General features: G+C 46.7%; 1 protein-coding gene across 10 annotated transcripts in view; it reads left to right on the forward strand.

The window, feature by feature from the left end:
* LOC147710070 (butyrophilin subfamily 3 member A3-like) overlaps positions 1 to 22301 on the forward strand; it is a 662391-nt gene that overhangs the window by 38515 nt on the left and 601575 nt on the right. For all 10 annotated transcript variants that reach the window (XM_086920761.1, XM_086920762.1, XM_086920765.1 and 7 more), the window contains exon 3: positions 18704 to 19057. In XM_086920761.1, coding sequence (XP_086776887.1) covers positions 18704 to 19057 — 354 coding nt within the window. The remainder of the gene's footprint in view (positions 1 to 18703; positions 19058 to 22301) is intronic.

The following is a 22301-nucleotide window of genomic DNA, read 5'->3' on the forward strand; positions in this document are numbered from 1 at the left end:
AATTGTTCAGTCCGATCCCCTACTTCTTGCTTTCAAAAAAGAGTCCCGGGACGGCAAGAATAGTCCAACTTTAAAACGTTTTTCATTCACTTCCAGGGGCTGCTCGCACTTCTCTGTGAACTCCAGAGGCTGCAGCAGCCCCTCCCTGAGCGCGCACAGACGGAGGGCAGGCCCATTGTTATCCCGATTGAGGCTGATTACCTCTTTCCAATGACAATGCGCCGCCCTCTGCCTTTAGCATATCAAGTGGCCCTGAGATTAGAGTTGATGATTAGAGATGAGCTTTCCCCAAGCAGGGTACTGTGGGGAACTTGACACCAGTGGCTATCTTGTGACGAGTTGTGAGTGTGTGTGTGGTTAGTGGATGGAGGCGGCAAACTCAACCCCGGAATCTAGCCCCTGGCGCTGTTAATGTTCTACAGATAAGTGTGAATGCGTGGCTTGTTATCTTCACGATCTTTTTTTTTAATTTAATGCATTTTTATGTAGCGCGGACTTTATCCGAAGGTGATTGCAGAACAGCTTCCTCAGCACCGATCAGCCTCCCCAAGTGAGCTCCGTCGATATCTTGCAGACAGGATGCTGTGGCACAATTGTATCAGCAACTCCTGGCACATACTTTTAGTAGGGGGTTCGAATGTGCAAATTTAATTACGTGTTACCATAGTGACTACACATCAGCCACTATGTCTGTTTTCCTTCTCTCACTTCATGGTGCTGCTGTACGCTAACATTTATTCTAGTCAGGATTTAATTTCATCAGTGAAATGGGTTTCCAAACTTAGAAACAGATGCACTGGTGAAGTGCCACTGCGTGGTGGGCGCAGCCTGCTGTTTCCTTTAGCAACCTGCGGAGGTGCATTAGAAGAGCCAGGAGTGCAGCGAGGAATCTGTACACCATTATAAGAGAAGGGTTGGAATTGTCTGTATGACTGCAGAACGCCATGCAAACCTTTTTACTGTCTTTTTGTGCTTGGCTGAAAGTCAACATATGCAAGCCCTGGTGAGTTTAAAGTATTTGGCATTGCCCTGGCTGAAATGTTAAATGGCTGTGTGTGTGTTTTCAAATGACGTGATTTGAAAGACTTTCTTCTCATCGCTTTGCAGAGCAAAAGAGCGAGAACTGCGTTAAACACATGAAGTGCAAAATAATGTTTCTTTGTGAATAATTTGAAAGAGCTAGCAATGACACGTTTTGACCTGTCAAAAGTATTGTGCTGGTAGACCCATAAGACGTATCATAAAAGTACCCAGCACCAAGATTTTTTAACTTTTTCTCTTTTGTTTAATAACACTGTTCATTTTACGCTACACTATTGGTACCAGGCTTATCCTGCCCAGTCAACAATATACCATGGCTCCCTTCCTCTTTAGCTTATGCCTACTTATGTTTGCTCACTAATTAATAGTTGGTGCCTTCATTTTACACCCCACCACTTTCAAACTTTACCAGCCAGCACTGCTTGACACCTTTGTCAATGTTGTACACAGAGTGAAGTGAGCTGGGCAGGAGCAGTGACCAAACAGAAGAGGCGACAGGAAAGGAGAGGTACTAGGGCAGAAGAGGTGACGGGGCAGGAGAAGTGATGGTGCAAGAGAGGTGACTGGGCAGGAGAGGTGACGGGGCAGGAGAGGTGACGGGGCAGAGAAGGTGCGGTGAAAGGACAGGAGCAGTGAAGGGGGCAGGAGCAGTGAAGGGGGCAGGAGCAGTGAAGGGGGCAGGAGCAGTGAACGGGCGCAGGAGCAGTGAACGGGCGCAGGAGCAGTGAACGGGGCAGGAGCAGTGAAGGGGGCGGCAGGAGCAGTGAAGGGGCGGCAGGAGCAGTGAAGGGGCGGCAGGAGCAGTGAAGGGGGCAGGAGCAGTGAAGGGGGCAGGAGCAGTGAACGGGCAGGAGCAGTGATGGGGCAGGAGAGGCGACAGGGCAGGAGAGGCAACAGGGCAGGAGAGGTGACCGGGCAAAAGAAGTGACGGGCAGGTGACATGACAGGCAGGTGACATGACAGGCAGGTGATGTGACGGGTAGGTGAGGTGATGGGGCAGGAGAGGTGATGGGGCAGGAGAGGTGACGGGGCAGGAGAGGTGACGGGGCAGGAGAGGTGACGGGCAGGAGAGGTGATGGGGCAGGAGCATTGAACAGAACAGGAGCATTGAACAGGGCAGGAGCAGTGAGTGGGTCAGGAGCGGTGAGCGGGGCAGGAGTGGTGAATAGGGCAGGAGCGGTGAACAGGGCAGGAGCGGTGAACAGGGCAGGAGCAGTGAACAGGACAGGAGCAGTGATAGGCAGGAGAAGTGAGGGGCAGGAGAAGTGACGGGCCCCCAGACCCCCTGGCCCCTTTCTCTTCTGAGCCCTGCTTAACACATTTGTATAGGAGGAGCCCTGTATTCATGACCTCAATGTTTGAGACAAAAAATAATCACGGATATCTGAACAATGAGCGTAAAAACATTAAGGTAACATGTTGTTCCTGCTTATATTTCACATGCTTTACATAAACCTGTATTCCCTATGAGTGTTTGCTTTTTCCTGAATTAAACCTCAAATAAACATATCCATTCTTTTAATTAAATAACGTTATAAGCTGTAACGGGTCAGTGAAATGCTAAACGTACTAAAAATTGGTATGTTTTGCTATTTCTAGCCACACCCCTGACTCCGCCCGCTGATTCAATCTTCGGTTATTCCCGCCCCCTGATTATCCACCGACAGTTCCCCTACTTTTTTTTCCCCACTTCGACCACTGGTGTAACAACAGAAGGGGCATTATATACAGCTTCGGGAGGACCGTTCTCGTCCCTCCCTCTATCTCTTACTCTCTACCCCTTCGTCTCTTACCCACACTTTGCTTCTTGCTACCCCAGTGTACCCTGCTCCTTACACCCCCTCTCTTACCCTCTACCTCTTTATTGCTCTCCATCCTGGTGGCGTTTGCATCCTACTCTCTGTCTCATACTATCTAGCCCTATCTTTTGCTCTCTACCCTGTCTCTTGCTGTCTACCCTCTCTCTTTCCTCTAGCACTCTCGAATCCCCGTACTCCTCAGTCTCCGATCCCTGCCTCACTATCACTTACGCCATACAATACTGTCTCTTGATCCCGTCCTCTCTTCTCTTTCTCCCTCCTCAGTGCAGTCATAAGTAAATAGGTAGCGTGTAACCATGTGTGTATATTTATGGGGGCGGTCCCTACAGTTCTGAGAACACCCATCGCTAAGAGGGGGAGGGGCAGAGCGGGGCCTAGCCACAGACGGAGACACCAGATCACCCACTTGTTTTTTTATTCTGCACCACAAGGAGCTTTGAATCCCGAGGCATAGGCGCTAGAGGCCTTTCACAAGTGGCGCTTTTATTAGCTTTTTTAGCAATAAACATCTGTTATTCAGCGCCAAGAGACCCCGTTGGGGTGAACGTTATTAATATCCACAGTGTATTTCACTCAAATGGGGGAGGGGGTTAACATGGGGCTGAGGGTGTACAAGAGACCACGTCATGCTCTCAGGTGGGGCGGCGGGGGCTTCACATGGGTTCTGAGGGTGCAGAACAGACCAGACCATGCTCTCGGGTGGGGCAGGGGGCTTTTCATGGGGTCTGAGTACACAACAGACCAGACCATGCTCTGGGGGGGCAGGGGGCTTTTCATGGGGTCTGAGTACACAACAGACCAGACCATGCTCTGGGGGGGCAGGGGGCTTTTCATGGGGTCTGAGTACACAACAGACCAGACCATGCTCTGGGGGGGCAGGGGGCTTTTCATGGGGTGTGAGAGTACTCAACAGACCAGACCATGCTCCCGGGTGGGGCAGGGGGCTTTTCATGGGGTCTGAGTACACAACAGACCAGACCATGCTCTGGGGGGGCAGGGGGCTTTTCATGGGGTCTGAGTACACAACAGACCAGACCATGCTCTGGGGGGGCAGGGGGCTTTTCATGGGGTCTGAGTACACAACAGACCAGACCATGCTCTGGGGGGGGCACGGGGCTTTTCATGGGGTGTGAGAGTACTCAACAGACCAGACCATGCTCTGGGGGGCAGGGGGCTTTTCATGGGGTCTGAGTACTCAACAGACCAGACCATGCTCTGGGGGGGCAGGGGGCTTTTCATGGGGTCTGAGAGTACTCAACAGACCAGACCAAGCTCTCGGGTGGGGCAGGGGGCTTTTCATGGGGTCTGAGTACACAACAGACCAGACCATGCTCTCGGGTGGGGAAGGGCCTTTTCATGGGGTCTGATGGTACACACCAGACCAGACCATGCTCTCGGGTGGGGCAGGGGGCTTTTCATGGGGTCTGAGAGTACACAACAGACCAGACCATGCTCTCGGGTGGGGAAGGGCCTTTTCATGGGGTCTGATGGTACACACCAGACCAGACCATGCTCTCGGGTGGGGCAGGGGGCTTTTCATGGGGTCTGAGTACACAACAGACCAGACCATGCTCTGGGGGGGCAGGGGGCTTTTCATGGGGTCTGAGAGTACTCAACAGATCAGACCAAGCTCTCGGGTGGGGCAGGGGGCTTTTCATGGGGTGTGAGAGTACACAACAGACCAGACCATGCTCTCGGGTGGGGCCGGGGCCTTTTCATGGGGTCTGATGGTACACACCAGACCAGACCATGCTCTCGGGTGGGGAAGGGGCTTTTTCATGGGGTCTGATGGTGCAGGACAGACCAGACCATGCTCTCGGGTGGGGCCGGGGCCTTTTCATGGGGTCTGATGGTACACAACAGACCAGACCATGCTCTCGGGTGGGTCAGGGGGCTTTTCATATGGTCTGATGGTACACAACTGACCAGACCATGCTCTCGGGTGGGGCAGGGGGCTTTTCATGTGGTCTGATGGTACACAACTGACCAGACCATGCTCCCAGGTGGGGCCGGGGCCTTTTCATGGGGTCTGATGGTGCACAACAGACCAGACCATGCTCTCGGGTGGGGAAGGGGACTTTTCATGGGGTCTGAGAGTACACAACAGACCAGACCAGGCTCTCGGATGGGGCAGGGGTTTTTTCATGAGGTCTGAGAGTACACAACAGACCAGACCATGCTCTTGGGTGGGGGAGGGGGGTTTTCATGGGGTCTGAGAGTGCACAACAGACCAGACCATGCTCTTGGGTGGGGGAGGGGGGTTTCCATGGGGTCTGAGAGTGCACAACAGACCAGACCATGCTCTCGGGTGGGGGAGGGGGATTTTCATTGGGTCTGAGAGTGCACAACAGACCAAACCATGCTCTTGGGTGGGGGAGGGGGGTTTCCATGGGGTCTGAGAGTGCACAACAGACCAGACCATGCAAAAAACATTGCCATTTACAATACCAACAACTTTAAACTTTACAAATGCGAGATCTATTACATTGCAAATGCTTGTCCTATACAATGTACTCTGCATTTACTGTGTATTTACTGTATTTTTCCTATTTAACCTTTTACTGGGTATATATGCTCATAACTGTGTGTTTCACAGTTTCACCGCAGGATTTCTTTGCGCTCATGGTTGGTTCTTGGTGTGGTTCCCACATTGTACGTTCCTCTGCTCGCTAGGTGGCACCCCCCTGGTGCGCCCCATGGCTCCGATGTCTTTCAATTCCCTGTCAGTGCACAGGATTGAGGTCGCGCGCCGGCAGCATGGAGCTTTTTTCCTGCCTTGAGAGTGACGCCCTGACTCCGGGGTCTCTATAAAGTTGAAGAAACCCTTTTTTTGTGCAGGGAGTTGCGCCCTGCAAGTAGGGGTCTGTTTTTGGTGTGCTGCGGCATGCAGCGCTAGGTTCCACTCACAAAGCTGGTCACCTACTAGACCCTATTTTTTCTAATTTATCCAACATTGAGTGTTGCACAGCTATCCCACTGTGTTGGTCTGACCGCTTTTTGGCTGGTTTCAGGCTAGTGATTCCAGAGAATTCGCACGTGGCGACTTGTGGTACTCAAAAACCAACTAGGAAATGGAGAAAGTTGGATATCGCTATCTTTAATAAACCTTTATCCACCATAGTCCCTATCTTAAACATGTGTATACTTCTGATTTAGTTGCTTTTCAAAATTGGATTCAGAAAGCCATGGACATCTGCCTTCCTCCCTCCATTAAGAAGGTAAACAATCCCCGTCCTCCCGCCCCTTGGTTTTTAGACAGGCTAAAAACTGAGAAAACTAAATGTACGAATATGGAAAGACGCTGGAGGAGGGTCTATGCGCCTGAGGCCAAACTTGCCTATTTACGTGGTAAAAGAGAGTATCATTCTCTTTGTAGGGCAGCCCGCGCAGACTATGTCTCCTCAACTATAACTGATGCACAGAATTGCTCTAAAACATTATTCAAGATGGTCAAAGAGCTATCAGGCTCTGCAACCCAGCCCATTCCCACCAGTCTGAATGAAGTGCAATGCGAGGACCTTGCTCAATTTTTTACAAACAGAGTGGAAGCAATATATTCCGCCTTGGACTGTAATAAGCCAACAAATTACGCTCCACCATTTTCTATTTACTCTCAGCTAGCCCCTGTGATCGATTGATTGGATGCGTGCATTACAGACCTCACCAATAAGCTGGAACATTGGCCACCACTTGACATTACTATCCTTAAACAGCATCTAGGTAGTATTAAATCTGGCTCCCCCGTGACTCCCTTCCTATCACAGTACTGCCGCAGCTTGAGCTGCCAGCACTTATAACGATCATGGAACTTTTAAATGCCCCTTTAAAGGAGTCCATCGTTCCCTCTGAATGGAAGCATGCAATGGTTATTCCTTTGCTAAAAAAGGTAAATTCTGACCCTACGCTGTCTTCGAACTTTCGGCCTATCTCCTTACTTCTAGTATTTTCTAAAGTTTTGGAGAAGCATTTCAATGGTCATTTGTCCCATTTCATCGAAACTCACAAGTTTCTTCATCCATCGCAATCTGGTTTTAGAACCGGATATTCCACTAAAACTACTCTCCTCGGCCTTACAGAAATGCTACACCAGCGTTTGGATACCGGTGATACAGTAGCTCTTGTTTTACTGGATCTAAGTGCGGCCTTTGTCACAGTGTCTCACGCCGTGTTGTTAAAGGCTTTACAATCTTTGGGGGTCATTGGTCCTGCACGTAGCTGGCTAACTTCCTTCCTCACTGATTGCAAGTTCCAGGTTTTGTCTTCGGTAGCCAACTCAAAGATTCACTCCTCTCCCTATGGAGTTCCCCAGGGGTCTATCCTTAGTCCTTTGTTATTTAATATCTATGTTAGACCCCTGGCAGCGATTGTTGAGGAGGCTGGGTTGTCGTTATTTTCATATGCCGATGACACCTAGATCATTTTCTCTCTTTCTGGGGGGAAGGAGTCACAGCGATCTGTTCTCCGGAGTGGGTTTGGCAAATATGCATCTAGGATGCACGCCAATTCTCTTAAGCTTAATGGTGAAAAAAGAGGGGTCCTGATTTGGGGGAAAGAAAATTATCTCTGGGGCCCGCAACATTGGCCTATAGAAATGGGTGTGTTGCCGCAGCCATCCCAGCATGCTCGCAATCTTGGCTTCATCTTTGACGACCTAGTATCTATGCGTCAACAAGCCATGAAGGTGGCGGCAACCATTTTCACCATTTTGAAATGGCTGAAGAAGATTGTTTGGATTCTACCTAGCCCTACCGAGAGAACCGTAGTCCAGGGTCTTGTAACCTCTAGACTGGACTATGGTAACATTCTCTACCTTGGAGCCAATAAAGACGTGACACACATGCTACAGTGGGTACAAAACTCTGCTGCCAGAATGCTCTGTCGGGTTCCCAGAGCAGTCTCTATCTCTGGCTCCCTGAGTGACCTCCATTGGCTCAGGGTTGAGAACCGGATCAAGTTTAAAGCTCTGAGCTACATGCTAAGCTTGGAAAGGCCCCCCAATATTTGCAAAACTTAGCTCACACCTATCTGCCTTCACATACTCTTCAGCCCACCACTCAGGCTAAATTCCAGGTGCCTAGGATTTGACTATCCCATATGGGTGGCCGCTCCTTTTCTTACCTGGGCCCTGTTTTATGAAATGCTCTTCCCTTGTCTCTTTACACCCAAACTAACTTTACACTCTTCCGCAATTCACTTAAAACCTGGCTTTTCAATCAGTAAGTTGTAGTTCTTTTTTCTTTTATTTCTGTTCTGGTGGGTGCCGGAAAACCCTTTTTGGGTAGCTGTTGCACCTATATATAAATTTAAAAATAATAATAATAATGATGATAGGGGAGCGGTATCTCTCAATATTTGCTTATATTGCTGTACTTGGCCAGGCTTGAGGCCCATTAAAATAAGTGGGGGGTTTCCCCTATATAAAATGACCTGCCTCCTTCTGCTGCCAGACACCCTTCTGGGTGCATATCGCCTGTTAAGGCTTCACATTTGGGGACACGATTTCCCAGACTTATTATCTCCTATTTATAGATATTTATTTCTACAATGGGAGTGATGGGCAGGTGCTAGACACTGAATTCCACAGAAAATGTTGTTGTTTCAAGTAAAATATTCTAGACTCAAACTCAAAACACAAAGCTCTTTTAATGCCTGTTGAAGATTTCTTATGCTTCTGTTGGGCTGGCAGTCACCGGCAGTGCTGTTTTGTATCACCCAATTTCTAAAGTTTAAACATATCATTCAATATTGTTTGCCATCAAAAGAGCTTGAATGATCCAAAAATAGTTAATATATTTAAAGTTGTTCAAAGTTGTTCAGAACAGGCGGCATTAAAATGTTCATTGCCCAAACCCCACAAATCTTTAGGCTGTCTCTGTTTATGCTGCACAAAAAGTGGGCGACACAGTGGGCTCTCTCCTCATAGACTAGGGTTGAGACCTTTCCCGCTCGCGCATGGCCAGCTGCATGCCTTGACTCACCTCCGCACATGTAAAAGGATGCTTATGCACAGCAGCAACACCACTGAAAATAAGACCATATACGGGCAAACATTCATGCAAATGCACAGCAGCAAGCAGAGTTGCTTTGCTGCACTACATGCAAAAACAACAGTTGATGGACAGAATGCAGAACAATGTCATACATTCACCCCAGTACAGATATCTGGGCCTAAATCCATAATTCTTTTGCTTTGCTCACCCTGCCATTCCAGTTTGAACCCAGCCATATGCAAATCAGTCTTGAACCTGTGCCCCATGGGAACAGTCCAGCCTGAGCTACTAAGCTAGGTCCTCCATGGACTGGATACAAGCATCCTAGGACCGGTTTCGGGCTTTCAGCCCTCATCAGCCAGGATAGCTTGATACCAGTGGCATGGAGAGCACGGGACTCACGTCTGAGCATACCCATCCCACTCGGGGTGACAAATGCAAAAACAACAGTTGAGGGACAGAATGCAGAACAATGTCATACATTCACCACAGCAAAACACACTAGATGATGGACGGAATGTTGCACATTGGCAAAACATTTACCCCCAGTCACAGATCTGGGTTTATTTCATTGTTATTTTGCTCACCATGCCACCCCAGTTCAGACATGGCCATATGCAAATCAGTCTTGACCCTGTGCCTCATGGGAACAGTCCAGCCCGAACTGCCAAGCAAGTCTTCCATGGACTGGTATCAAGCATCCTAGGACCGGTTTCTGGCTCTCAGCCAGGATATCTTGACTCCAGTGGCTTAGTGAGCACGGGACCGACGTCTGGGCATACCCTTCCCACATACGGCGAACAGCAAAACACACAAGATGATGGACGGAATGTTGCACATTGGCAAAACATTCACACCCAGTCACAGATCTGGGTTTAATCCATCGTTATTTTGCTCACCACGCCACCTCAGTTCAGACATGGCCATATGTAAATTAGTCTTGACCCTGTGCCTCATGGGAACAGTCCAGCCCGAACTGCCAAACCAGGTCTTCCCTGGACCGGAATCAAGCATCCTAGGACTGGTTTCTGTCTATCAGCCGTCATCAGCCAGGATAGCTTGACTCCAGTGGCGTAGTGAGCATGGGACCCACGTCTGGGCATACCCTTCCCACATAGGGCGAACAGCAAAACACACAAGATGATGGATGGAATGTTGCACATTGGCAAAACATTCACCCCCAGTCACACATCTGGGTTTAATCCATCGTTATTTTGATCACCATGCCACCCCAGTTCAGACATGGCCATATGCATATCAGTCTTGACCCTGTGCCTCTTGGGAACAGTCCAGTCTGAACTGCCAAGCCATGTCTTCCCTGGACCGGAATCAAGCGTCCTAGGACCAGTTTCGGGCTATCAGCCGTCATCAGCCAGGATAGCTTGACTCCAGTGGCGTAGTGAGCACGGGACCCACGTCTGGGCATACCCTTCCCACATAGGGCGAACAGCAAAACACACAAGATGATGAACGGAATGTTCTGGGTGTAATCAATCATTATTTTGATCACCATGCCACCCCAGTTCAGACATGGCCATATGCAAATCAGTCTTGACCCTGTGCCTCATGGGAACAGTCCAGCCCAAACTACCAAGCCTGGTCCTCCCTCGACTGGAAACAAGCATCCTAGGACCTGTTGTGAGCTTTCAGCCCTCATCAGCCAGGATAGCTTGATTCCAGTGGCATGGAGAGCAAGGGACTCACGTCTGAGCATACCCATCTCACTCGGGGTGACAAATGCAAAAACAACAGTTGATGGACAGAATGCAGAACAATGTCATACATTTACCCCAGTACAGAGATCTGGGCCTAAATCCACAGTTTTTTTGCTCACCATGCCATTCCAGTTTGAACCCAGCCATATGCAAATCAGTCTTGACCCTGTGCCCCATGGGAACAGTCCAGCCCGAACTGCCAAGCATGGAGAGCACGGAACGCACGTCTGATCATACCCATCTCATTCAAGTGACAAATGCAAAAACAACAGTTGATAGACAGAATGCAGAACAGTGTCATACATTCACCCCAGTACAGAGATCTGGGATTAAATCCATCTTTTTTTGCTCACCATGTCGTTCCAGTTTTAACCCAGCCATGGCTTGGCAGTTCAGACATGGCCATATGCAAATCAATCTTGACCCTGTGCCTCTTGGGAACAGTCCAGCCCGAACTGCCAAGCCATGTCTTCTCTGAACCGGAATCAAGCATCCTAGGGCCAGTTTCGGGCTATCAGCCGTTATCAGCCATGATAGCTTGACTCCAGTGGCGTAGTGAGCACGGGACCCACGTCTGGGCATACCCTTCCCACATAGGGCGAACAGCAAAACACACAAGATGATAAACGGAATGTTCTGGGTGTAATCCATCGTTATTTTGCTCACTACGCCACGCCACCTCAGTTCAGACATGGCCATATGCAAATCAGTCTTGACCCTGTGTCCAATGGGAACAGTCCAGCACGTACTGCCAAGCCTAGGTCCTCCCTGGACTGGAAACGAGCATCCTAGGACCGGTTTCGGGCTTTCAGCCCTCATCAGTCAGGATAGCTTGATTCCAGTGGCATGGAGAGCAATGTTACTACAACCAACAATCAAGGTGGCCTCACCCACCTAAAACAGGAGGACCCCCACACCCATTTCCGTTCCAACAGCCACATTACCCACTAATAGGTTGGAACCCAGCCTTCATGCAACCACCACATTTCCAAAACTAATACCAACCGCCTTTTTTAGAGAGGGGCCGGAGAGGAAGAGGGAAGAGGAGAGGGTCCAATCAAGTCTCCTGGGAAATGGATGACCCTGAGGGCAACCACACACGCAGCAAAGCATCACTACCAGGGATGAGTGCACTGTAAGCAGCCTCATCACCAACCTATCAGATAAAGTTCTGACCACTATTGAAACCAAAGTGCTGGAAAAAGGCCCGCCCGGACAAATTCAGGCTACATTGCGAATTAGACGTTTTTTTTCCGCAAACTAAAACTGAAATCATTCTTCGAAGGAAAGGATGACCCCAATGAGGAAATCCACAAAGGAGATACTGGCCTAAGACTCAAATCCACCTTCATGCCACCACCGCATACTGTTCCAGCTGCCATCACAGCGTTCGAGCAAGCGGTCTTCCAGGATCTGGAAACGTACCAAAAACCCACTCAGTTTGGCAATTTTACCACGGCGGAGTATCAAGCCCTTAAAGACCTTCAGAATAACTCAGATATCACAATCAAGCCAGCAGACAAGGGTGGGGGCATAGTGATACAAAACACTGCAGACTATGAAAAAGTCTGCCAAGACCTCCTAAATGAGAGAAAAAACGACACCTCCCTAACACAGGATCCCACGTCAGAACTGCAAACCAGAATCAACCAACTGGTGAAAAGAGCTGAAGAAAACGGATATTTATTCAAAAATGAGGCGGACTTCCTGAGTGCTAGTGACAACATCACTCCATACTTTTACACACTGCCTAAAATACCTAAAAACAGACTACCCCCACCAGGAGGACCAATCGTCTCGGGTATTGGTTCCTTGCTGGAACCACTGTCTCGTTGTTGTGACTATTTTCTGAAACCAATTGTCCAGAACACTCCAACCTACTTAAAGGACACCAAAAGCCTTCTACATCTCCTACAGGAAGTGACCTTTGAGGAGAACGCAATAACACTGGTCACCTTAGACATATAGAGTCTGTACACCAGTATCCCCCAGGACGATACCATCAAAGTCCTGGGGTCTGCCCTTGAATCAATCATTTGGGATCACCAGACACCCAAGACCTTCGTCCTCGATTGTGCAACCATAGCCCTTAAAGAAAACTTCTTCTCATACAAAGGGCAACTTTTCCTACAAAGCACAGGGACCTCGATGGGTAGTACTTTTGCCCCGAGCGTGGCAGGACTGTATGTCTCCGATTTTGAGGCCAAGTACATCCTACCATCGAATGGACTCTTCTCTTCCTCAATACACCTATGGAAGAGATACATTGATGATGTGCTCTTGGTCTGGAAAGGTAGCGATCAGCTTCTAGAAAACTTCTTCCAATGGATTAACACCCTGGATCTGAATCTGAAATTCACCCACAACGTGAGCAAGTCTGAGGTTGTCTTCCTCGATGTGGTCATCTCAAACGCAGGTACACATCTTACTACAAAAACCCACAACAAACCAATGGCAAAAAATAACCTACTAGAATTTACGAGCTTTCATCCGCGTCCCCTAAAAGAGAATTTACCATATGGCCAGTACCTCAGAATCAGACGGAACTGCAGCGACATTAATGACTTCAAGGAACAGTCAGCTGGCCTAACCAAAAAACTACAAGCAAGAGACTATCCCCCTACAACTCTGGCTAAAGGTTACAAACAAGCACGAAACCAGCCCCGTGAAGCACTCTTGGAGGATAAAGCCAATCTATCCCAAGAAGTCCCCCTGACTTGTGTAACCACTTATAGCAGTTTCTCCAACTTTATGAAAAAGTCAATCAATAAAAACTGAAAGATTATTTCCAGTACCAACAAAACATGGGAGAAACCGCTCTTTTCATTTAATAAAGGACGCAGTCTTAAGGATTCTCTAGTCCACACGCGTCCAAAAGATACCACGCAACCAGGGCCGCGTTCCATCACAGACACCTGGGGCATGCCAAAAATCGTGGGACATTTCCCATGCTCTAACTGCAGCGTTTGTCATCTGACTACCACAACCAAACAACTAACCCTCGAACAAGGAAAAGTCTGGACTCAAAGACTCCATACTAATTGTAATTCGTCTAATGTCGTTTACAGGATCACTTGTCCATGCTGTTTACGCTACATAGGAATGACTACCCGAAAGATCATACAAAGAATATGTGAACATAGGAGTTACATCAGGTGTCGGAAAACAACCACCAAAATGAGCAGTCATTTCCTACAGTCAAACCATACCACCAATGACTTACGGTGGACTATAATTGAACAGATAAATGGTGGCAATAATATCTCAAACAGACTCTTTGAAAAAAAACAAAGATGGGTGTCCGTTTAGGGACCCATGTCACAGGCCTGAATGACGACATTCCGTGGAGTTCTGTTCTCAATCCATGAATCTTAAACTGAACTTCCAGTGTTACATCATAACAGGCATCAATTGGTTCACTCACACCACCTTTTGCAAGTAGCTTCACGGTCTAGCACCCCATACTAGCAGTTCTCGTAATCGTAGACCATGATTGGCTATTGTGATCTATGCCCGAGTCTCGCTAGCTTTGTCACAGCCTCTTGCATTGCGATCGGCTAACGCACCTCAACCACGCCCACCCCCGAAGGATGGCGCTTAAACAGATGCTTTCTTAAGCCGCTTCACCGGAGATCGCATCTATCTTCGGGATCCGGTTTTCGAGGGCTCAATCAGGTTTCCAGTGGGTGCCTGGCGTTGAGGGCGTAAGTCTTACTGCTCCTCTACTCCGATCAACTTCCCCAAGCTGAGTACAACTTGCTTATATTTCTGGTTTATGTCTTTCTTTTCCCCAAGGGTGTGCCAATTACGCCGCCACCCCCCTCCCGAGATCCATGGTGTAAACTCTACTCGCCATTCAAGTGAGATATTTTATTCCTGATTTCTGTGCTGTTTTCAGGTGGGGTCACTGACCATTTTGGCTCATTGATCCATCCTCCCACACTCGCCAACATTTAAGTAGCGGCAAGCTTAACATGTGACTTTCACTGTATATACCACCTACAGCCGACTACACCCCCTGCCGCTGCCGATCGTGCTCCAGGACTTTGTATGGTGCTAACAATATCGCTATGTATCCATTCAATGTCCTCTCACAACAACTGGAGCACTGTAGATATACTTATGAGCATAGAATAATTGTAATAGTTTGTTCTGTCTCTTTTATGTATGTCTCTGTCCTTTTCCTTCCATAGGTGCAGTAAACACCACATTTTGAGTCTCCCACATTGGGAGTACCAGAGGAGGATTTTTTCCTTCCACTTGCACTGTTCTCTCACTATTTTTACTTTCACGTCCCTTGGTCAGGGTGGTCCTTCGAGAGTCCATACGACCGGGGTTTAAACCACTTTTGTCCAGATGAATGCATGGTAAATTGACACCGTTGCAAAGGCAGAAACATGTTGACTGCTTATTAATTTTGGAAATAACCAAACAAAATTATTTGGCCCATTTTCCTACACTCTAATTTTAATATGTCCTGGTGATCAAACATTAAATTCTTTTTTGATACACTTTAGACATTTTTAACACCACTATCATTTTAATTCACTAACTTCACGTCTATTCACAAAAAAACCTGCTCCGCAGTAGTCCTGGCATTGAAGCACACTGGGGAGGCAATCGGCCTCTTCAGTGGAGCCCGATGATGAAACACGTCACCAACCAGGTTGGTGAGTGAGGGCTTTCCACACATACCTGAGTGGCGTTGTGTTTCCATCCAAAAAGATCTTTTTTGCTCCTTTCTGTTGTGAAAAAAACTATTAGTCTTTGGACACTCTTCTTTTGTTACTACAAGTTTAACCGGGGACTAAGAGTGCTCCCACATTCTCCCTACCTCTCTTTTTGTTGATTTCTAAAGAAAGATAGGTCATAGTGATGCGGAATAACAGCAGGCGCCTGCATTACATGAGCAGGAGGTAGCTGAAAAGTGCTGTATCTTCTAAGATATGGCACTCTGTAGCTCTCGTCTAGATCTTGCACACTTGTTACTGCCTAGTGCCAATGCAGGCACCCGTGCACCATAATACAAGGGTGCCTGCATTACAGGAGCAGGAGATAGCTAAAAAGTGCTGTGTCTTCTAAGATATAGCACTCTTTAGCTCTCTTCTAGATCTTGCACACTTGTTACTGCCTAGTGCCAATGCAGGCACCCGTGCACCATAATACAAGGGTGCCTGCATTACAGGAGCAGGAGATAGCTGAAAAGTGCTGCATCTTCTACGATATAGCACTCTTTAGCTCTCTTCTAGAGCTTTCACTCTTGTGACTGCCTAGTGCCAAGGCAGGCACCCGTGCACCATAGTACAGGCGCCTGCATTACATGAGCAGGAGATAGCTGAAAGTGCTGTGTCTTCTAAGATATGGCACTCTTTAGCTCTCTTCTAGGGCTCGAACACTAGTGGCTGCCTAGTGCCAATGCAGGCATGGCACCATAGTACAGGCGCCTGCATTACATGAGCTGGAGATAGCTGAAAAGTGTTGTGTCTTCTACGATATAGCACTCTTTAGCTCTCTTCTAGATCTTGCACACTTGTTACTGCCTAGTGCCAATGCAGGCACCCGTGCACCATAGTACAGGCGCCTGCATTACATGAGCTGGAGATAGCTGAAAAGTGCTGTGTCTACTAAGATATGGCGCTCTTTAGCTCTCTTCTAGGGCTTGCACACTTATGGCTGTCTAGTGCCAATGCAGGCACCTGTGCACCATAGTACAAGGGCGCCTGCATTACAAGAGCAGGAGATAGCTGAAAAGTGCTGTGTCTTCTACGATATAGCACTCTTTAGCTCTCTTCTAGATCTTGCACACTTGTTACTGCCTAGTGCCAATGCAGGCACCCTGGCACCATAGTACAGGCGCCTGCATTACATGAGCTGGAGATAGCTGAAAAGTGCTGCATCTTCTACGATATAGCACTCTTTAGCTCTCTTCTAGATCTTGCACACTTGTTACTGCCTAGTGCCAATGCAGGCACCCATGCACCATAGTACAGGCGCCTGCATTACATGAGCTGGAGATAGCTGAAAAGTGCTGTGTCTACTAAGATATGGCGCTCTTTAGCTCTCTTCTAGGGCTCGCACACTTGTGGCTGCCTAGTGCCAATGCAAGCACCTGTGCACCATAGTACAAGGGCGCCTGCATTACAAGAGCTGGAGATAGCTGAAAGTGCTGTGTCTTCTACGATATAGCACTCTTTAGCTCTCTTCTAGATCTTGCACACTTGTTACTGCCTAGTGCCAATGCAGGCACCCTGGCACCATAGTACAAGGGCACCTGCATTACATGAGCAGGAGATAGCTGAAAGTGCTGTGTCTTCTAAGATATAGCACTCTTTAGCTCTCTTCTAGAGCTTTCACTCTTGTGACTGCCTAGTGTCAATGCAGGCACCTGTGCACCATAGTACAAGGACGCCTGCATTACATGAGCAGGAGATAGCTGAAAGTGCTGTGTCTTCTAAGATATAGCACTCTTTAGCTCTCTTCTAGGGCTCGCACACTTGTGAGTGCCTAGTGCCAATGCAGGCACTCGTGCACCATAATACAAGTGTGCCTGCATTACGGGCAGGATTTATTTTGGTGCAGGAAGAAATACCTTCCTCCACAAAAACAATCCAAAGGATGCATTACGCATAGAAAGAGGAACTAAAGAGGAGAAATTAACATGTTTCTCCTCATTAACCCTCTTTGTGATAGGTGCACTGATTTCACTCCATTCCAGATTTACAAACCTAAGTAAATCTGTAATTGCGTGAAATCCATGGGTGGATGCACGGGAATGCCCATGCTCCCTGCATGAAACACATTTTAACTAAGAAATCTAATGCCACACAGCTAAAGCTGCTGTGTTGCGATGCATTCCTTTACAACGCCATGCAAAGCCATGCAAATCCAGTCTTGCCTGGCTTTGTAAACCCCAAATAAGCATTTGCATTGCCCTGCGTCTCTTTGTGCAATGCAAGGGTGATGGAAAGGCTTAGTAGTTTAAATTGCCTGATGCTGATTTGATGAAATATCAATTGTTATGTAACTCAATTTTAGACTCTTTCCCGAATGGTATTCCCTCTACACTTACAACTGATTTGATTCGTTGTCTTCATGCTGTTTCTGCATCCTCAAAGGCTGTCTCTATTTTGTATAAAAAAATCTGCTACTTCTATCGGTACCAATATTGATGGACTATCAACATTTTGGAATGCTGAGCTTTCAATTTCTATCTCTAATGACTCTTTCAAGGTAATTTGGCTCAATATCATTTCTGGTTGGCTGCCAGTGTCTCTTTACCAAACAAATGCATATATTTTGTTTAATTCCTTGTGGTCACCAATATGTTTGCATAATGCCAAATTATTACCATCAAATCTTTGTTGGGATTGTAATTCACACCCTCGTTCACTGCGTCACATGTTATTTGGCTGGCCTATCATTTTACAATTTTGGTCTGAAGTTTGGGACATAATATTGAAAATATTACCAATCCATGATGTTCTTTCTTTTAAATTGTTAATTTGTAAATCAGTTGTACTTACACATTCTCTTCCTGATTCTGAAACAAAATTGTTTAATTTTTTGATTTTGGCCGCCCTAAAATCAATTACTTTTTGTTGGAAAGATGCTACTTCACTTTCTGTTCATGCTTGGTGGTCATGGATCATACTCACAAGAAGAGGTGCTCAGCTATCGCTTCAGGGAGTTAATCATAATTTGCTTTCTTTTCAATCTTTTTGGTCACCTATAGATTCTTACATGATGTTGTAATTGCTGCTTTTATGATTAGTATGCTTATCTAGTTACAACTGTTTTGAAGTTTATATTGTTATGTGTATAGTAACTCTAAGTTCTATGTCATATGATATAATATGTACCCTTCCTCTCCCCCTCTTGCCTTCCTCCTTCCTCCCATGTCCTATTTTTTCTTTCACTCTGATTGATTGTTCTTTTATGCTGATTTATTGATCCATTATTACCTCTCCATATTTTGTATTGCTCAATTGATTGGATTTTATTGCTATGTCATGCCTTTTTTTTGTATTGTCTTTTTATGTCATTCTTTTTTGAAACTTCAATAAAATGATTCTGAACTAGAACAACATCTGCTTCATCATTTGTGCTGAAAGTTGTTATCTTCTGTTTTCCTTGACAGGTGCAGCTGTGCAGTCTGTGGAGGCGGTTGGACCCAGCCAGCCCATGTGTGCCATTGTTGGTGGGGAGACCTTATTTTCCTGCCATCTCAACCCCCCTGTTAGTGCAGTGGAAATGGAAGTCTACTGGGAACATCAAGACGCCATTGTGCATCTCTATGACAATGGGACTGAATATGATGATAACCCAGATGAGCAGTATAAAGGGAGGACAAAAATGATAAAAAAAGACAATGCAAACGGAGGAGTGGCCGTGTCATTGATCAACCTCACCCGCTCCGATGCCGGACGATACAGGTGCGCCTTCAGAACTCGGGATATGGACACCTATGCGGAATTTGAGCTACAGGTAGCAGGTCAGTGCCCATGTGGAGTCATTTGTAGTTTTGTAATACTATAGGATTTGAAAACCATATGTACAGAATAGGATCCTTGATAGAAAAGTGTTGTGCTGATCTTCACATTGGCCAGAATGTCCCCCCCCCATGCTCTTGTATTATGTTTTGTCATGGTTTGTTTTAGTGCAATGAGACACTTCAGAGAAGCTCTTTTGATTCCACCATAAGCTTCCATGGACGTATAGTACTGAGATCTGTGTTAAAGAGTGATTGTGGCGCCTCGTATGAACTCATTCTAAGTGTCAGAACTGCTCTGGATGGTTCCTATGAATGGACCAGTTCATGCTTGTTCATTCTTTGCCAATATGCAGTTTTAATATATGTATGCATGTATGTGTATATGTGTGTGTGATGTCATTTTATAGCATAAACATGCGCAGAAGGCAGTAGTTTATTTAGTATTACCCTAGATTCAGTGTGACAGAGACTTGTGCCTCCTTTATATTCACTTCCTGCCCATAGGGAGCCATTGCTTGTGGTAGGGGCAGGGTTCGACTGGGACAAAAATAGGCCTGGACATCAAAATAAAAGCAGCCCCTGTTAGAAAAACCAGATAGCTAAAATAGTGAACGTAGCAACAAAGGAGTATGCAGTCCTATAGGGGAGGGAAGTAAATGCCAGAGGCTGGGTTGGTCGAAACCCCTGCTCTAAAGTAGAGTCAGGGTCGCTCCCGATATGGGATGTGGGGCCCTCACACACCCGGTTGAGTGTCACGCTTCATCATAGGGCTTGCTCCTCATCAGGCTGGCGCTGCAATGCCTGACGGGCACCCTGTGAGGGACTCTTTGGCGGAGATCTTTGCCCCAAGCCGAATGGGTGAAGTGTGGGTGAGGGGCCATGTGGTGTAGATGTGATAGGAAAATGTGTGGGTGAATAAAATGGGGTGAGATGGTGCTCCAAAATGAGTTTAATCTGCGATACCACTCATCTCAATGAAACAACATTGTATGCTGGACCTACAAGCGCCCCTTCCCCTTTTTGTACTAAAGCTAAAATAGTGACCCACATTTTGAATCAAGACAATTTAGAACTTTTGTAGATGGGCTGTATGGGTATTTTGCAAGGGATTGGACACTGCATGCATTTGTGTTTGATGCAGACAATGTTTGTGGTAATATCGGGGAAATCAACAGTCAAAACTGCCCCCTGGTCATCTGGCCCGAAAACGACTAAATAAAATGTCCCTACTGTAGAGGTGCTTCATGAATTACGCTTGACACTAACCATTGCCTCCTAAGTGTGATGCTTTGTCGTTGCATTGTTACGGAGTGAGTATTTGCTGAACAAGGGCTTTCTTTCTTAGTGACTGATTCTTTCTATTTATTTCACCCATATACGGAGTGACTGTGACAAGTAGAAATCTTTCTAAATGTGCCTTTCACAGACCACCCTTTTCCCTATTTCATCCTATGCCTATCTGGAGTTGTTATGAGTGGTTGAAGTGCTTCCAAGGCTTTTTATGTCAGTACATACTATTTATTTCTATGTTTTCTAGAGCACTTCTGGAATGAAATTGGTGTTCGTGTGCTTTACATAACACATCTAACATGGAGTCGGTCTGAGTTTTAGAAGCATTTCCCATACTTCCTGTGCTAGTAACCTTGTGTTCCCGCTTTATCTGGTACCACTGTGGCTGTTACTGTGGCAATGTTGGCTGTTACTGATGCATTTTATCCCACGTGTACAGTGATTTCCTATGAGTGTAGAAAGTGTTTTCCATACTTCCGGTGCTAGTAACCTCTTGTTCCCCCTTCATCAGGTACCCTTGTGGATGCTTCCTGGTACTGATGCTCTTGACCTGGCTTCTCCTATGTGGATAGTGATTCCTTATGAGTAGTAGAAAGTGTTTTCGATACTTCCGGTGCTAGTAATCTCTTGTTCCTGCTTCCCTTGAGGTTGCTTCCTGGTACTGATGCTCTTGACCTGCCTTCTCTTATGTGGACAGTGATTCCTTGTGGGTTGTAGAAAGTGTTTCCTGCAGTTCCTGTACCTGCACCCGATAATTCTTGCTTCATCCTCTGCTCAGATAGCCAATGGATTCCTTGTGCTCCTGGTGTTGCTTGTCTGTTGATGAGGATGCCGTGTCTTTAGGAATCTGTGAATGACAGGTTGTATGTTCTGACTTGCTCATTCTTTGGTGTGGGACATATTGTGCTGTGTGGAATGTTGGGGAATGGAATGGCATGGGCACGTGGGTTCGAAGGTGGCAATTGGAAGTGACGTCCGGTGGATGTCGGAAGGTGCCTGCGCCGCTCCTTACGACCACGTCCAATGTTAAATAAGCTTTGTATGTACCTAGACTTACAAGCATAGATGCATTGCCTTCTTAACAATGGTGATGATGGTGGCTTGGTTTGCAGTGCTGTAGGTGGTTGTCCAAGTTTTCAGGTGGGCGCACCTGTACAACGTTGTGTGCTGCTTCGCACTGCGGCCGCATTTATTGGTAATCGATTGCAGCCTTAATTTATCTTGTGATCATGTCGGTGAATGGGAAGGCAATTGGAGAGAATGGTAGTGAGTGTGAGATGGTTGTCACTTATGAGGGTGTTTGTATTGAGCAGTGCTTTAAATGGAACAAAATAAGTGCAGGTACTCATTAAATTGATTTAGAGGAAGGGCAGTGGGCGGGGTTAGAGGTAAGGTGAGACATGCGGATACAAAACACTTCTGTTGAGTATTCATTTTTCCCTTGATAGTTGTCTAAAATTTTTCATATGTTCAGAGAAGACCATTTACACCAGTTGCAAGACATACCAAAACATATGAGAAATGTATGAAATTAAACAGAATGTGCTAATGTGTTACACAAAATGAATGACAAACACCACATGTTAGTATTTCCTTGTTTCACAATATTTGCAGCCTCTTGATGTCATACTGTTCCTACTTACTTGCATTTAATCCAATTCTTTTCTATTCAAGAGAGCACACATATACACTCAAAATAAGTATTCCACGGATTTCTTTTCAAATACCTCCTGAGTGTCCTGATTCTCTTCCGCTCTGACTTCATTTCTCTCTCACACACAAACAAGCAAACACTCTCTATCAATCTTTACATCTCAAACCTCTCGATCCCTCCCCTCACTTCTCTCCCATTTGTATCTAACTCCGTCCCTCTCTCTTCCCCCAATTGTATCCTATCATTCTCTACCATCGCTCTCTCTATTTCTCCGTGCTTCTTACTCTTTCCATAGCTTTC

This window comes from Lissotriton vulgaris, chromosome 5 (genome assembly GCF_964263255.1).
Source record: "Lissotriton vulgaris chromosome 5, aLisVul1.2, whole genome shotgun sequence".
In the NCBI taxonomy this organism is placed as follows: domain Eukaryota; kingdom Metazoa; phylum Chordata; class Amphibia; order Caudata; family Salamandridae; genus Lissotriton; species Lissotriton vulgaris.